The following is a 17,751-nucleotide window of genomic DNA, read 5'->3' on the forward strand; positions in this document are numbered from 1 at the left end:
TCTATCGGCGGGCGTAACGTATCTCACATACGTTACCCCACCGTAAAATAGGGCGCAAGTTTTTTATATAGAAAGAACTTGCACCCTATGTTACGGCGGCGTAACGTATGTGGTCCGGCGTAAGCCCGCCTAATTCAAATGTGAATGATGTGGGCGTGTTTTATTAAAATTTAGTGTGACCCCACCTAATTGACGTTTTTTTTCACGAACGGCGCATGCGCCGTTCGTGAAAGAATCTCAGTGCGCATGCTCGAAATTACGCCGCAAATCATCAATGCTTTAGACGTGGACGTATTGGTTTCGACGTGGACGTAAATTACGTCCAGCCCTATTCAAGGACGACTTACGCAAACGACGTAAAATTTTCAAAATTCGACGCGGGAACGACGTCCATACTTAACATAGGATACGCCTCATATAGCAGGGGTAACTTTACGGCGGAAAAAATCTAACGTAAACGACGTAAAAAAATGCGCCGGGCGGACGTACGTTTCTGAATAGGCGTATCTACCTAATTTGCATATTCCTTGCGTAACTATACGGAAGCGCCACCTAGCGGCCAGCGTAAATATGCAGCCTAAGATACGACGGTGTAAGACACTTACACCGGTCGGATCTTAGGGAGATATATGCGTAACTGATTCTCTGAATCAGGCGCATAGATACGACCCCGCAACTCATAGTTACGACGGCGTAGCTGGAGATACGCCGTCGTAACTGGTATCTGAATCCGGGCCACTGTCTGTATCCCATTGTTCTATTGTATGTGTCTCCCTTGGGATGTATATGTGTTTCTAGCATGTAAACCGGGGGGGCAGGCTGGCGAGGGGAGGCGGGAATTCTTCCAACAGCCCTCCCCGCTGATAGGACAGTCTACTGCTGGAAAGCTGAATACACCTGTGTTTCTCTTGTTACTGAATGTAGTTTACCCCGCCCTGCAAAGAAGGGGGGATTGTCCTCTGAAGCCTCGTACACATGCACCGTTTTATCGACAAGAAAGCTGCTGGGAGAGCTTTTTGCAGAGAAACCCGTGCATGTGTATGCTTTCTGGGCGAGAAAACTGCCGGGAATCCCGAAGAGAAAAATAAAGAACCTGCTCTCTATTTTCTTATCTGGATTCTCGGCAGAGTGTTTCTGTTAGGACATGGGCTTGAACCTGGGACCTCTGGTGTGTCTGGTGGTGACTCTGCTTGCTGAGCCACCCGGAATGCTGGACAGCTCCTTGGACAATTCTTTGGATAGTTCCTGGAATGATCTTGTCTTGAATCTTGTTTGCCTTGAACCTTGAACTCTTTGCTCCTCCCATGAACTTCCTGATTTAAGCCATGTCCCTGCACTTCCTGGTTGCCAGAATATTGCGCCTTCATCACCAGCCAATATCTTGCTCCTGTCTCTCTTGCTGCCGACCGTATCTTTGCTACCATTCGCTACCGACATTTGGCTTGTCCCCCGACTACGCTTCTGCTGAATCCCAACCTGTTATATTTGTTACCGACTTTTGGCTCATCCCCCGACTACGCTTCTGCTTGATCCCTACCTGTTATATCTGCTTCCAAACCCCGGCTTTCTCACCTCCTGGTGGGGCTATCCTGAGGACCGCGACCTGGCACTAACACACAGCAAAGCCCATCTCCACCATCGGGCGCTCTGGTGAATACCGGTTAGTGGTTAGACCCTGCACCTCAGGCTAACCCGTGTCATCAGCCAGGGTGACTAGGGTGACCACGTGTCCCGGATTGCCCGGGACAGTCCCGCATTTTGCAGGTCTGTCCCGGGCACATTAATTCCAGGACAATACAGTGTCCTGGAATGAAACTGACACAGCCACCCCCTCGCCAATCTGATGCTCCCAAAAAAGGCCGCCACATCACCGCTTTACTCACCGACAGTACTTGTCCTGGCCGGGAAGGCCTGGAGGAGCACAGTCCCCACCCCCTGCTTGTGATTGGAGAAATCATAAATCCCGCCTCTTGTGTCCAATCACTGTGCTGTGATTCGTTACAGCACAAGCTGATTTTTCGAAGGGAGGGTGTCCCTGAATGGTAGTTTAGAAATGTGGTCACCCTAAGGGTGACCTGTGTGAATATCTGCTCTGCTGCTATAGCTACTAGCCTCTGAGCCTGACTCCAGACCGTGACAGTTTCCTGCCGAGAAAACCGTGCATGTGTATGCTTACCTGTGCCCAGGTAAACCCCTGCATGCTCGAAATGACTTTGACGCACGCACGGTAGCATACAAGGATAGTGTAGGGTGTAGCAAGATGGCGGCGACGGCATCGAATGTGACGAGCGCAGGCTCGTCGTAGTTGATGACGTCACCGCGTCCTTGCCATTCAAAAGAATAGTGGTTCTTTTGAATGGCCGTGTGTACACAGGGCTTAGCAGGGCAAGCTTGCCGGGAAAACCAACGTTTTTTTTTTCCCGACGGGATTCCCGCCCGTGTGTACAGGGCTTAAATGTATATCTGTTGGTACCTGTGTTTGAATAAACAGTCTTTATTCCCTACACTGATATCTCGACAAGTGAATGGGAGAGCTAAGGGGTCTTGGATCTTGCTGGTACCGGACAAGGGAAGCTGTAACGGAATGACCCGGGACATCCAGAGACTTTGTGAGGATGGAGGATACTCCTGTGTCAGCGTCACTGATAACTCTTGGGTCTGAGTCCACCCTGTGCCCTTTGGGCATGGAGTGGCAAGTGAATCATAATTCATGTATTACATGAGATAGGTCATCAATAATAATTCATATTGCAGGATCTTGAGAGATTGCAAGACGTGGGCCCAACCAGTCAATAGTGACTCATTTCTAGTGACATGCTAATTGCATCAGGGCTTGGAAGACATTCCATTGTCCTTGTGTAAAGGTGTTGTAACGGACAGGTGTTAATCCCAGGTCTGCTCCCAGAACTCTAATTATGCATACTAAATACTGCTTACATGTGATAACACTGTCTAGAGCCTATTAAAGTTCAGAGGTGTCAAGCTGTGTGCGGAGACGGAGTGGGTGAAGGTGTTTTGTTGTTATGCTGTTGATTAAGGAATGTTTAGTAATTAGCCTTAGTGTGTGATTAGGGGGGTGGAGATCTCATTGTTGCTTTAATGCCTGGTACTGTATAAAAAGCTGAGAAGAAACCTTTAAAGTATTATTACATTTGGAACAAGTACAGAGCTACGTGTCTCGTCTTGATTCTGGGCAAATGGGATGTCTGATGTCTGTTGGACGGTTGGAGTGTCGATAAGCTGTCGTGGATGGGATGGAAGGTCGTAAACGGTGGTGACCGTTACAGAAGCTTTTACGGCAGACAGACTCATCTTGAGTACGGGGGTCTGTGACACTGACTATCTCCTTGTTGGTTTGTTTTTTGGTTGTTAAAGTGAAGGTTCACCCAAAAAAAACAATTTTTAACATTAGATTGAGGCGAATTACGGGAAGCAGAATCGGGTAGTTTTTTTTAAATCAATGCAGTACTTACCGTTGTAGAGAGAGATGTTCTCCGTGGCTTCCGGGTATGGTCTGCGGGACTGGGCGTTCCTATTTGATTGACAGCCTTTCCGACCGTCGCATACAGCGCGTCACAAGTTTCCGAAAGTAGCCGAACGTCGGTGCGCAGGCGCCGTATAGAGCCGCACCGACGTTCGGCAACTCGTGACGCGCTGTATGCGACCGTCGGAAGGCTGTCAATCAAATAGGAACGCCCAGTTTCCGCAGCCCATACCCGGAAGCGGCAGAGAACATCGATCTCTAAAACGGTAAGTACTGCATTGGTTTAAAAAAAAACACCCGATTCTGCTTCCCGTAATTAGCCTCAATCTTATCGTGGTCGATGACTTCATCGCGTTCCTTTGAATGGCCCGTGTGTACACTCGGCGAGCAAGGAAAGCTTGCCAGGAATCCCGTCAGGAAAACCAACGTTTTTTTTTCCTGACGGGATTCACGCCCGTGTGTACAGGGCTTTACGGAGTTTCAAGTTGGCAGAGACCATCATAGCCTCCTTGATTGTAAAATGTAATAATGTCCTCTTCCATTATATAACAGAATATCTTCCTAAATACTTGAAGCTCCATCGAATACCAGGGCCCATCGTCAGGAAGTAAGAGGATAGCATTCAGTCCCCTCCAAAAGCCTCTGTCCTGGTTGGGTCTATCACTCTATCTATCCACCCCATATCTATCTATCTATCTATCTATCTATCTATCTATCTATCTATCTATCTATCTATCTATCTATCTGTCTATCTATCTACCTACCTACATATCTATCCACCCCATATCTATCTACCTACATATCTATCCACCCCATATCTATATATCTATCTATCTATCTATCTATCTATCTATCTATCTATCCACCCCATATCCATCTATCTACCTACCTACCTATCTATATATCTATCCACCCCATATCTATCTATCTATCTATCTATCTATCTATCTATCTATCTATCTATCTATCTATCTATCTCTCTCTCTCTCTCTCTCTCTCTCTCTCTCTGTATTTGTAGAACATTATGGTCCTTGAAGATGAAATGAGATGGATGAGATCAGGACAGGTAGAGATACTCACAGACACATTCGGCTCCTGTAAATATAAAATAAAATAGAGATTAATAGCGAGCTCTCAAACTCCCCCACCACCACACACCTCACAATCTGATTGGCCATCTAGAAGGATCTGATCCCATCCTGTCCTATCATCTTCTCTAAAGTGGTGGATTGTGTGTCTCTGGGTTGTGTGTCTCTGGGTTGTGTGTCTCTGGGTTTTGTGTCTCTGGGTTGTGTGTGTCTCTGGGTTGTGTGTGTGTCTCTGGGTTGTGTGTGTCTCTGGATTGTGTGTCTCTGGGTTGTGTGTCTCTGGATTACACATGTCTCTGGGTTGTGTGTCTCTGGGTTGTGTGTCTCTGGGTTTTGTGTCTCTGGGTTGTGTGTCTCTGGGTTGTGTGTCTCTGGGTTGTGTGTCTCTGGGTTGTGTGTGTCTCTGGGTTGTGTGTGTCTCTGGGTTGTGTGTCTCTGGGTTGTGTGTCTCTGGGTTGTGTGTCTCTGGGTTGTGTGTCTCTGGATTGCGCGTGTCTCTGGATTGCGCGTGTCTCTGGGTTGTGTGTCTTTGGGTTGTGTGTCTCTGGGTTGTGTGTCTCTGGGCTGTGCGTGTCTCTGGATTGCGCGTGTCTCTGGATTGTGTGTCTCTGGGTTGTGTGTCTCTGGGTTGTGTGTCTCTGGGTTGTGTGTCTCTGGATTGCGCGTGTCTCTGGATTGCGCGTGTCTCTGGGTTGTGTGTCTCTGGATTGTCTGTCTCTGGGTTGTGTGTCTCTGGGCTGTGCGTGTCTCTGGATTGCACGTGTCTCTGGATTGTGTGTCTCTGGGTTGTGTGTCTCTGGATTGCGCGTGTCTCTGGATTGCGCGTGTCTCTGGGTTGTGTGTCTCTGGGTTGTGTGTCTCTGGGCTGTGCGTGTCTCTGGATTGCGCGTGTCTCTGGGTTGTGTGTCTCTGGGTTGTGTGTCTCTGGGTTGTGTGTCTCTGGGTTGTGTGTCTCTGGGCTGTGCGTGTCTCTGGATTGCGCGTGTCTCTGGGTTGTGTGTCTCTGGGTTGTGTGTCTCTGGGTTGTGTGTCTCTGGGTTGTGTGTCTCTGGGTTGTGTGTCTCTGGGCTGTGCGTGTCTCTGGGCTGTGCGTGTCTCTGGATTGCGCGTGTCTCTGGATTGTGCGTGTCTCTGGGTTGCGCGTGTCTCTGAATTGCGCGTGTCTCTGGATTGCGCGTGTCTCTGGATTGCGCGTGTCTCTGGGTTGCGCGTGTCTCTGGGTTGCGCGTGTCTCTGGGTTGCGCGTGTCTCTGGGTTGCGCGTGTCTCTGGGTTGCGCGTGTCTCTGGGCTGTGCGTGTCTCTGGATTGTGTGTCTCTGGGTTGTGTGTCTCTGGATTGTGCGTGTCTCTGGATTGCACGTGTCTCTGGATTGCGCGTGTCTCTGGGTTGCGCGTGTCTCTGGGTTGCGCGTGTCTCTGGGTTGCGCGTGTCTCTGGGCTGTGCGTGTCTCTGGATTGTGTGTCTCTGGGTTGTGTGTCTCTGGATTGCGCGTGTCTCTGGATTGCGCGTGTCTCTGGATTGCGCGTGTCTCTGGGTTGTGTGTCTCTGGGTTGTGTGTCTCTGGGTTGTGTGTCTCTGGGTTGTGTGTCTCTGGATTGCTGTCAGAAATTTTTGCTGTCAGAAATTCCGGCAGAAAATGTCCGATGGAGCCCTAGACACGGTCGGAATTTCCGACCAAAAGCTCACATCAGACTTTTCTTGCCGGAAATTCCGAGCGTGTGTACGCGGCGTTAGAGATAAATCACACAGACATTTTTGAGTTATAATAACACGTTATTTACCAAATCCATGAAATATTATTGATTGTGATATTTATCACTTACATTTTGCATAATTTTTGGAGTTGTTCGGAGGAGAACATTTCCACACCGATACATTCAGGGGCCGACTGACAACTCATGGGGCCCTTTGGGGCAACAGGAGATCATGGGGCTCCCGTGTACCCACCCACACTTAAGCCACACCCACACAAAGCTCCACCTACATATTAGAAACTACGGGCCATATTCTGAGAAGAGTTACGACGGTGTATCTCAGGAAACTCCATCGTATCTCTCTTTTTTGGCCCGCGTATCTATGCGAGTGATTCTTAGAATCATTTTCGCATAGATACGCTGTAGATCCGACAGGTGTAAGTCACTTACACTGTCGGATCTTAAATGTAATTCGCCGCCGGCCGCTAGGTGGCGTTTACGTTCAGGTCTCATTTGTTTATGCAAATGAGCCTGATACGCCAATTCCCGAACTAATTTGCGTCGCGTAACCGTCGTTTGCGTAAGCGTAAGGTTACCCCTGCTATATGAGGGGTAACCTTACGCCAGTCCGACGTAGGCCATGTTAAGTATGGCGTCGGGTCCGCGTCGTCTTTTCCCATCGGGTACGTTGTTTTCCTAAGTCGTTCTTGAATACGACTTTACGTCAATGACGCACACGTCAGCGTCATTGACGTTTTCCGCAGAGAACTGGAGCATGCGCACTGGGCTATTTTTAGCCCGGCGCATGTGCAGTTCGATCGAAACGGGGGCGCGCTTAATTTAAATATAAGCCGCCCCCTTTGAAATACGCAGGGATACGCCGGGCCTTTTACACTACGCCGCCGCAAACTACGGAGCAAGTGCTTGAGGAATACGGCACTTGCTCCAGTAAGTTGCGGCGGCGTAGTGTAAATAGCTTACACGAGGCCGCCGCAGAATATTGAAGAATCTGGCCCTAAGAGGGGAAGAGGAGGGTGGAGGGATAGAGACAGAATAGGGGAAGGGGGAGACGGAGGAGGAGGGAGAGGAGAGATATGAATAGGAGGGAGAGAGAGAGGTAAATGTAGGAGAGAGATGCAGAAAGGGGAGAGAGGGGGATGAGAGAGAGGGAGGTGAGAGAGGTGGTGAGACAGAGAGTGGGGTGAGAGAGCAGGGGAGAAGGGGGGTGAAAGAAAAAAGGGTGTGAGAGCGAGAGAGAAAGGGAGATGGGGGTTAGAGAGAGGGGGGATGAGAGAGAAAGAGGGGATGAGAGAGAGGAGAGATGAAGGAGAGGGGATGAGAGATGGGGGGTGGGAAAGGGGAGGATGAGACAGGGGTGAAATAGAGTAAGGGAGGTGAGAGAGTGGGGTGAGAGAGAGAGGGGATAAGAGAGGGAAGTGATATAGAGGGGGTGAGAGAGAGAGAGAGAGGGGATGAGAGAGAATAGGGTGAGAGAGAGAGAGTAAGGGATGAGAGAGAAGGGGGGTCAGAGGGGGAATGAAAGAGGGTGTGAGAGACAAAGGGAGATGGGGGTTAGAGAGAGGCAGGATGAGAGAGAAAGAGGGGATGAGAGAGAGAGGAGAGATGAAGGAGAGGGTGTGAGAGATGGGGGATGAGAGAGGGGGCGAGAGAGGGTAAGGATGAGAGAGAGAGGAGAGATGAAGGAGAGGGGGTGAGAGATGGGGGGTGAGAGAGAGAGAGGGAATGAGAGAGAAGAGGGGGAATGAGAGAGGGGGTGAGAGAGAAAGATGGGGGGATGAGAGAGAAGGGAGTGAGAGGGGGGAAGGGAGAGGGGGTGATAGAGAGAGGGGATGAGAGAGGGGAGTGATATAGAGAGGGGGGATGAGAGAGGGGGTGAGAGAGAGGGGGTATGAGAGAGAAGGGAGTGAGAGGGGGAATGAGAGAGGGGGTGAGAGAGAGAGAGAGAGTGGGGGATGAGAGAGAAGGGGGTCAGAGGGGCAATGAAATAGGGGGTGAGAGAGAAAGGGATGTGAGGGGGGTTGAGAGTGGGAGGTGAGAGAGGGGGTGGAATGGTGGAAGAGTGAAGGGATGTGTGAGAGAGAGGGGAGAGAGAGGGGGTGAGATACAATGTATCGGTGTGAAGACTGAAACATTGTATACACTTCCCAGGAAAAAAAACACATTTTTTTCACAGCAATAATACACCTGTATATATATATATCACCTATAATACACCTGTATATATATCTCACCTATAATACACCTGTATATATATCTCACCTATAATACACCTGTATATATATCTCACCTATAATACACCTGTATATATATCTCACCTATAATACAACTATATATATATCTCACCTATAATACACCTGTATATATATCTCACCTATAATACACCTGTATATATATCTCACCTATAATACAACTATATATATATCTCACCTATAATACACCTGTATATATATCTCACCTATAATACACCTGTATATATATCTCACCTATAATACACCTGTATATATCTCACCTGTAATACACCTGTATATATATCTCACCTATAATACACCTGTATATATATCTCACCTGTAATACACCTGTATATATATATATCACCTGTAATACACCTGTATATATATCACCTATAATACACCTGTGTATATATATATCACCTGCAAGGATAATCCTTACCTGTGTCCTGGATGAGAAGGGCCAGCAGGAGGGCGAAGCGCAGAGTCGGCGCCGCCATAGCTGACCGCGGATCGAAGGGGAATGATTGGCACAGAGTGGGGAAACCGCGTCTTAAATTTGGGAGGGGGAGGGGGTGAGCGGTAAACTTAGCAAAAAATTACAGAATGCGGAAAAAAATCTAAAGATCTATTTCTGCACTGTGACTCCGGAGGAATGTGACCACATAGAAGAAAGGCAGCACACCTACCCCTCGGGGGACACCCTTCCGGACAGCCCGTCACATGACTGACCAACCACAGCCACCCGGGAGTTTCCACCATTAACCCTTTTCATCAAAGTCTGCAACAATGGTGGGAACCCCTCATAATGGGGCACAGCGGGTGTACAGACCCGGGAACTCAGCACAGGGATGGTGGGAACCCCTCATAATGGGGCACAGCGGGTGTACAGACCCGGGAACTCAGCACAGGGATGGTGGGAACCCCTCATAATGGGGCACAGCGGGTGTACAGACCCAGGAACTCAGCACAGGGGTGGTGGGAACCTCTCATAATGGGCACAGCGGGGGGTACAGACCCAGGAACTCAGCACAGGGATGGTGGGAACCCCTCATAATGGGGCACAGCGGGTGTACAGACCCGGGAACTCAGCACAGGGATGGTGGGAACCCCTCATAATGGGCACAACGGGTGTACAGACCCGGGAACTCAGCACAGGGATGGTGGGAACCCCTCATAATGGGGCACAGCGGGTGTACAGATCCGGGAACTCAGCACAGGGATGGTGGGAACCCCTCATAATGGGCACAGCGGGTGTACAGACCCGGGAACTCAGCACAGGGATGGTGGGAACCCCTCATAATGGACACAGCGGGTGTACAGACCCGGGAACTCAGCACAGGAATGGTGGGAACCCCTCATAATGGGGCACAGCGGGTGTACAGACCCGGGAACTCAGCACAGGGATAGTGGGAACCCCTCATAATGGGGCACAGCGGGTGTACAGACCCGGGAACTCAGCACAGGGATGCTGGGAACCCCTCGTAATGGGCACAGCGGGTGTACAGACCCGGGAACTCGGCACAGGGATAGTGGGAACTCCTCATAATGGGCACAGCGGGTGTACAGACCCGGGAACTCGGCACAGGGATGCTGGGAACCCCTCGTAATGGGCACAGCGGGTGTACAGACCCGGAACTCAGCACAGGGATAGTGGGAACTCCTCATAATGGGCACAGCGGGTGTACAGACCCGGGAACTCGGCACAGGGATGGTGGGAACCCCTCATAATGGGCACAGCGGGTGTACAGACCCGGGAACTCAGCACAGGGATGGTGGGAACCCCTCATAATGGGCACAGCGGGTGTACAGACCCGGGAACTCAGCACAGGGATGGTGGGAACCCCTCATAATGGGCACAGCGGGTGTACAGACCCGGGAACTCAGCACAGGGATGGTGGGAACCCCTCATAATGGGCACAGCGGGTGTACAGACCCGGGAACTCAGCACAAGGATGGTGGGAACCCCTCATAATGGGCACAGCGGGTGTACAGACCCGGGAACTCAGCACAGGGATGTGGGAACCCCTCATAATGGGCACAGCGGGAGTACAGACTTGAGAACTCAGCACAGGGATGGTGGGAAACTGCCATTCCACTCCTTGTCAGTGAAGGGTGTGGTTGCTAATTCCTTTGCTCCTGTGCTCCAGAGACCAGGGGCTAGAGTGGCTTCTCTTCCCCCAGGAGGGATGCTGGATCCTGGGGAAGAGCCGGGCGGGGCCCCCCTGGATAGGCCTGTGGAAGATTCTGGGCCTACCCAAAGGAAAGATGAGTCCCTGTCAGCCTTCAGACAGAGGACTGTCAGTAAGTTGAAGCGGATTGAGAAGGAGGAGGAGAAATTGATGGTTTTGATGGCCGAGTTCAGAAAGAAAAAACAGATCTGTGCTAAAGTATACAGTAAGAAAAGACCGGCTCTGAGGCCTGAGCTGAAGGACCTGGAACAAGCTGTGAGGAAACAGAAGGATTTGCTGTATTCTCTGAAGGAGAAGAGCGGAATATTTAAAAAAATATATAAGAATGAGGAGCGATTTAATCGCATGAGAAGAGGAGCCGCTTCATGCATGGAGGATGGGGAAGCCAGCGAGGAGATGCAGGTGCAGGCACCTCTGACATTCGCTGAGCCCTCTGCCCCCTTCACACCCCAGCAATGTGGCACATCTCAGGAGGGTGAAGGTCCTGCCATGGTGGATTTCATAACCAAGCTGGAATCCCCTCCAGGTGCGGCTTCCCCGGATGGTGATGTCAAGATGGACGCCGTTTCTAGTCCTGTGGAGAGAGCAAGATCCACCATGGAGTCTGCAGCAGCTGAGGGAAGCTCTGATCCCAGCCATAAAATCGCACAGGTGACAACCCAGCAAGCAGGTACAGTGTGTGTGCAGGATGGTGGTGGGAACTTTATTATTGACAATAAGCTTGCTGAGAGTTGTAGTGCTGCAGGCAGTCAGCCCATAGACAATGTACAGCGTACACCTGATAACTGCCAGTCTGCGGAGAGGTCCATGGACAATACAGTGACTTTGCCTGGACCAGGCACAGCGGCTGTACCTGTGAATGATGGAGGAGATGCTGGGTGCAGTGGTGCCACAACTCTGCAGAAGTCTGCATTGGACAGGACTGGAGCTGTGTGTACAGAGCGGGGGGAGGGGGTGGGTCCTGCCTCTGCTAATACAATCCCAGCTGAATCAGACGCTTTGCCGGCAGGTGTGACTGTGTCTAAGGACAGGACTGCAAGTACTGGGGGTGGAAGGAAATCCTATGCTGGTGTTGCTGCTGCAGGATCTGGGAAGGGGGAACAAGCAGGGATGGAGCATGGGAATGGGTTGTCTTCCTCCCTGTTTAAAAGGAGGAATGTTGTGCAGCTGAGGTGGGAAGGCGGTGGAATCCCCCCACACAGGAGGGCGGTGGAATCCCCCCACGTAGGAGGGCGGCGGTGGAATCCCCCCACGTAGGAGGGCGGCGGTGGAATCCCCCCACATAGGAGGGCGGCGGTGGAATCCCCCCACATAGGAGGGCGGTGGTGGATAAGATCCTACAGATGGGGTTCACGCCCGCAGATATCTTCGCCCTGATCAGTCCGGCAGGTTCCTATGAGTATGATTTGTCCTTTCTCCGTCCGGAGTCTTTGGACATTTTTTGGGAGAAATATGAACACGTGTGTAGGGGCCTGCCGGACTGGAAGGGGCTCATGCCCAAACTTGTCTCCCGCCAGCCCCTCATTAAAGTGGTCACGATTCTGGTCCGCAATGAGTCCATACCACCGGGGGATCTATGTATATGGCTGAGGAGGTATGGAGACGTCCTGGGCCCCCTAAAGAAGATTCTGGATGACCGGGGAATATGGACGGGGGGATGGTCTGCTCAGTTGAAACTAAAAGTCATTGACCATGTCGTCCAGCATCTGCCGTCCTCAGCTTTCCTGGGGAGGGACAGGCTGACCATCTTCTATCCGGGCCAGCCAAAGCTCTGCAATAAATGTGGAGACAAGAGTCACCTTGCGTCCTCCTGTCCAGTGATGAAGTGCTCTCTGTGCCAGGGTATAGGACATCTGGCTAAGGATTGTAACCTCATAAGGTGCAATCTGTGCAATGCGGTGGGGCATCCTTATAGTCAGTGTCCTGAGGCAATGCACAATAAGCCTGAGCTCATGAGAGAGTTCTTCCGCCTGGACATGGAGGATGCTCGGAGCTCAACAGCTGGAGGGCCTGTGAGTCCATCTGAGTCTGTGCCAATTCCCAATGTGTCCGTGGTGCCCCAGACTGTGCCAATTCCCAATGTGTCCGTGGTGCCCCAGACTGTGCCAATTCCCAATGTGTCAGTGGTGCCCCAGACTGTGCCAATTCCCAATGTGTCAGTGGTGCCCCAGACTGTGCCAATTCCCAATGTGTCCGTGGTGCCCCAGACTGTGCCAATTCCCAATGTGTCCGTGGTGCCCCAGACTGTGCCAATTCCCAATGTGTCAGTGTCTTCCCAGTCTGTAAGTAAGGTGTCAGTTGCAGAGAATGTGTCCAATCCTTCTGTGTCTTCTAAAATTGCAGAGGCAGCAAGAGGTGCTGGTGCATCAGGTGCGGTGCCAGTCCCCCTCCCTCGATGCTGCAGGGTTCCTGTTAAGGATCGTGGGGTGCAGAGGAGTGGGGAGGATGGTGAAGAGGCTGGCCTGGGGGTAGATAAGGGAAGGGAGTATGGGGGGGAGGGGGGTGAAGGGTGTGGGGAGGCTGCTGACTCCGGGTTGTCCAAGGATGATATGGAGTGGTTGGAGGATAAAAGGAGGAGAGGCAAAAAGAAGGGGAAAAAAGGAGGTACAGTTACCTTAAGTCCTGAGGTTTTGCCTTTGGCGAATAAATTTACGGTACTGTCTGAGGATGACTATGAATGGGACTCGTTCAGTTCTGCATCCTCTATGGATGAAGAGTGCCAGGGTGCAACGAAGCGCGCTGGTTCTCCAGGGAGAGGGAGGAGCCAGGCTGGGAAACAGCCTCAGCCACCTTAATGGCAGTTCCCACTCACTTTATATAAAAGGTGACATGCATGGTGATGCTCTTTAGTCTGGCTCTCCCGTAGGGATTATGTTGTGCGCAATTTGGTTTGCACCGTTTATTATGTTCTTGTGTTTGTTTCTGTTTTGTATAGTCCTATTCAATTGTTTTGTAAATATGTTTTATTTATTATGGTTTTATTGGATATAAGTTGTTGTTTGTAAGATTTTTTCAATAAACAAAATTAACCCCTCATAATGGGCACAGCGGGTGTACAGACCCGGGAACTCAGCACAAGGATGGTGGGAACCCCTCATAATGGGCACAGCGGGTGTACAGACCCGGGAACTCAGCACAGTGATGGTGGGAACCCCTCATAATGGGCACAGCGGGTGTACAGACCCGGGAACTCAGCACAGGGATGGTGGGAACCCCTCATAATGGGCACAGCGGGTGTACAGACCCGGGAACTCAGCACAAGGATGGTGGGAACCCCTCATAATGGGCACAGCGGGTGTACAGACCCGGGAACTCAGCACAGGGATGGTGGGAACCCCTCATAATGGGCACAGCGGGTGTACAGACCCGGGAACTCAGCACAGGGATGGTGGGAACCCCTCACAATGGGCACAGCGGGGGGTACAGACCCGGGATCTCAGCACAAGGATGGTGGGAACCCCTCATAATGGGCACAGCGGGTGTACAGACCCGGGAACTCAGCACAGTGATGGTGGGAACCCCTCATAATGGGCACAGCGGGTGTACAGACCCGGGAACTCAGCACAGGGATGGTGGGAACCCCTCATAATGGGCACAGCGGGTGTACAGACCCGGGAACTCAGCACAGGGATGGTGGGAACCCCTCATAATGGGCACAGCGGGTGTACAGACCCGGGAACTCAGCACAGGGATGGTGGGAACCCCTCATAATGGGCACAGCAGGTGTACAGACCCGGGAACTCAGCACAAGGATGGTGGGAACCCCTCATAATGGGCACAGCGGGTGTACAGACCCGGGAACTCAGCACAGGGATGGTGGGATGGGGGACACTAATGAAGACTTCTTAGGGGAGCATCTCTGTGTTTGAGTCGTAGCCATAGAAACATGTGTAAAGGGGAGGAGTTAGTAAGATGACTACGCCTATGTGGGGGCGCCAGAAATATTTCTGCACCCAAGCGTCTGTGACCCTAAGATCGGCCCTGCCAGGAGAGATATACCGAGCTAGGAGGTGTCTGCAGAGAACACGGTCCTGATAGACCTGATGCCCCCGGGCACAGGAGAGACTGTAGGGAGGTGGCTGCTGATGTGCCCCAATCCCCCCTCTGTCCTTCTATTATACCCCAATCCCCCCTCTGTCCTTCTATTATACCCCAATCCTCCCTCTGTCCTTCTATTATACCCCAATCCCCCCTCTGTCCTTCTATTATACCCCAATCCCCCCTCTGTCCCTCTATTATACCCCAATCCTCCCTCTGTCCTTCTATTATACCCCAATCCTCCCTCTGTCCTTCTATTATACCCCAATCCTCCCTCTGTCCTTCTATTATACCCCAATCCTCCCTCTGCCCCTCTATTACACCCCAATCCCCCCTCTGTCCCTCTATTATACCCCAATCCCCCCTCTGTCCTTCTATTATACCCCAATCCCCCCTCTGTCCTTCTATTATACCCCAATCCTCCCTCTGTCCTTCTATTATACCCCAATCCCCCCTCTGTCCTTCTATAATACCCCAATCCCCCCTCTGTCCTTCTATTATACCCCAATCCCCTCTGTCCTTCTATTATACCCCAATCCTCCCTCTGTCCTTCTATTATACCCCAATCCCCCCTCTGTCCTTCTATTATACCCCAATCCCCCCTCTGTCCTTCTATTATACCCCAATCCTCCCTCTGTCCTTCTATTATACCCCAATCCCCCCTCTGTCCTTCTATTATACCCCAATCCCCCCTCTGTCCTTCTATTATACCCCAATCCCCCCCTCTGTCCTTCTATTATACCCCAATCCCCCCTCTGTCCTTCTATTATACCCCAATCCCCCCTCTGTCCTTCTATTATACCCCAATCCCCCCTCTGTCCTTCTATTATACCCCAATCCCCCCTCTGTCCTTCTATTATACCCCAATCCCCCCTCTGTCCCTCTATTATACCCCAATCCCCCCTCTGTCCTTCTATTATACCCCAATCCCCCCTCTGTCCTTCTATTATACCCCAATCCCCCCTCTGTCCTTCTATTATACCCCAATCCCCCCTGTCCTTCTATTATACCCCAATCCCCCCTCTGTCCTTCTATTATACCCCAATCCCCCCTCTGTCCTTCTATTATACCCCAATCCCCCCTCTGTCCTATTATACCCCAATCCCCCCTCTGTCCTTCTATTATACCCCAATCCCCCCTCTGTCCTTCTATTATATCCCAATCCTCCCTCTGTCCTTCTATTATACCCCAATCCTCCCTCTGTCCTTCTATTATACCCCAATCCCCCCTCTGTCCTTCTATTATACCCCAATCCTCCCTCTGTCCTTCTATTATACCCCAATCCCCCCTCTGTCCTTCTATTATACCCCAATCCCCCCTCTGTCCTTCTATTATACCCCAATCCCCTCTGTCCTTCTATTATACCCCAATCCTCCCTCTGTCCTTCTATTATACCCCAATCCTGCCTCTGTCCTTCTATTATACCCCAATCCTGCCTCTGTCCTTCTATTATACCCCAATCCCCCCTCTGTCCTTCTATTATACCCCAATCCCCTCTGTCCTATTATACCCCAATCCTCCCTCTGTCCTTCTATTATACCCCAACCCCCCCTCTGTCCTTCTATTATACCCCAACCCCCCCTCTGTCCTTCTATTATACCCCAATCCCCCCTCTGTCCTTCTATTATACCCCAATCCTCCCCTCTGTCCTTCTATTATACCCCAATCCTCCCCTCTGTCCTTCTATTATACCCCAATCCTGCCTCCGTCCTTCTATTATACCCCAATCCCCCCTCTGTCCTTCTATTATACCCCAATCCCCCCCTCTGTCCTTCTATTATACCCCAATCCTCCCTCTGTCCTTCTATTATACCCCAACCCCCCCCCTCTGTCCTTCTATTATACCCCAATCCCCCCTCTGTCCTTCTATTATACCCCAATCCTCCCTCTGTCCTTCTTGTTGGATATATGCAACAAACTTAGCTTAGAATATATATCCGATGCAGTTTAGATAAAGGACACAAGATGTCGCTAGTGAGCATTGATATGATAGACTGTGTTATTTATGATATGTTGTGCTTTCTGTATCACAATGATGTACTTGTTGGTTTTCTTCTTCCTGCTTGTAATCTGTGTGTGTTCTCACCATGAGGCAGAGAGACATCTTTGTCTGTGTGATGATGTTTCAATAAACAAGCCAGTTCCTGTTACTACAGAATATGTCTGATCTGAATTAGACTCCGCTGCACTTATCCATCATACTCTGCAACAGGTTATGGGCCCAGAGTCCGGATAAAGTCTTATGACCAGGTGCGGCCTAAGCAGAACAAAAGCCTGAACGGAAGACAGCGTGGCTGATGCGGAGATCGACATAAAGAAGCTTTCCAGTGACATCTCCTATAGACAAGTAAGACTGTTTATATATAAAGGAGGGATAAAATGGCCGGAAACTCAGAGCTTAAACTCTCAGTGGCAAAGCTGAATAATGACAATTACCAGCTATGGAAGTTTAAAATGGAAATGCTGTTATCCAGAGATGACTTGTGGGAGGTTACCACTACAGACAGACAACAGGATAATAATCAGGACTGGGACAAGAAAAACAGACAAGCACGTGCCACAATAAGTTTACTAGTAGAAGATGATCAGCTCATTCATATTCGCAATGAGGACACAGCGAAAGGCATGTGGAATGTACTGAAAAGACTGCATGAAAGACCCAGTTTAAACAGCAAGCTGTTTATGCTGCGGAAACTTTACAAAATGAGACTTGGCAAAGAACAGGACATGCAGGAGCATATAAACGCAATGCTGGAAGTGATTGCGCAACTCAGATCAATCGGGGAGAACATGACAGACAGTCACATTGCAACCATGTTGTTATGCAGTTTACCTGATACATACACTGCATTGATAAATGCACTGGAGACACGAGCCGAAACAGATTTGACGGTAGCATTTGTTAAAACCAGGCTCATAGATGAGTATCAGAGAAGAAAGGAATTAATGCATGACTCCACAGAAACCGACACCAGTACCGCTCTTAAAGCTACAGACGCAAGATT

At 50.5% G+C, this 17,751-nt stretch overlaps 1 protein-coding gene across 1 annotated transcript in view; it reads right to left on the reverse strand.

The window, feature by feature from the left end:
* The window catches only part of LOC120922015, a 19,852-nt gene extending 10,765 nt beyond the window's left edge, over positions 1-9,087 (reverse strand). Inside the window, exons 1-2 of the mRNA XM_040334548.1 lie at positions 8,959-9,087; positions 4,565-4,579 (exon numbers count right to left, since the gene is read on the reverse strand). Of these exons, the coding sequence (XP_040190482.1) occupies positions 4,565-4,579; positions 8,959-9,016 (73 nt within the window). The 5' untranslated portion in view covers positions 9,017-9,087. The remainder of the gene's footprint in view (positions 1-4,564; positions 4,580-8,958) is intronic.
* Positions 9,088-17,751: the final 8,664 nt, after the last annotated feature.

This window comes from Rana temporaria, unplaced genomic scaffold (genome assembly GCF_905171775.1).
Source record: "Rana temporaria unplaced genomic scaffold, aRanTem1.1, whole genome shotgun sequence".
Taxonomy (NCBI): domain Eukaryota; kingdom Metazoa; phylum Chordata; class Amphibia; order Anura; family Ranidae; genus Rana; species Rana temporaria.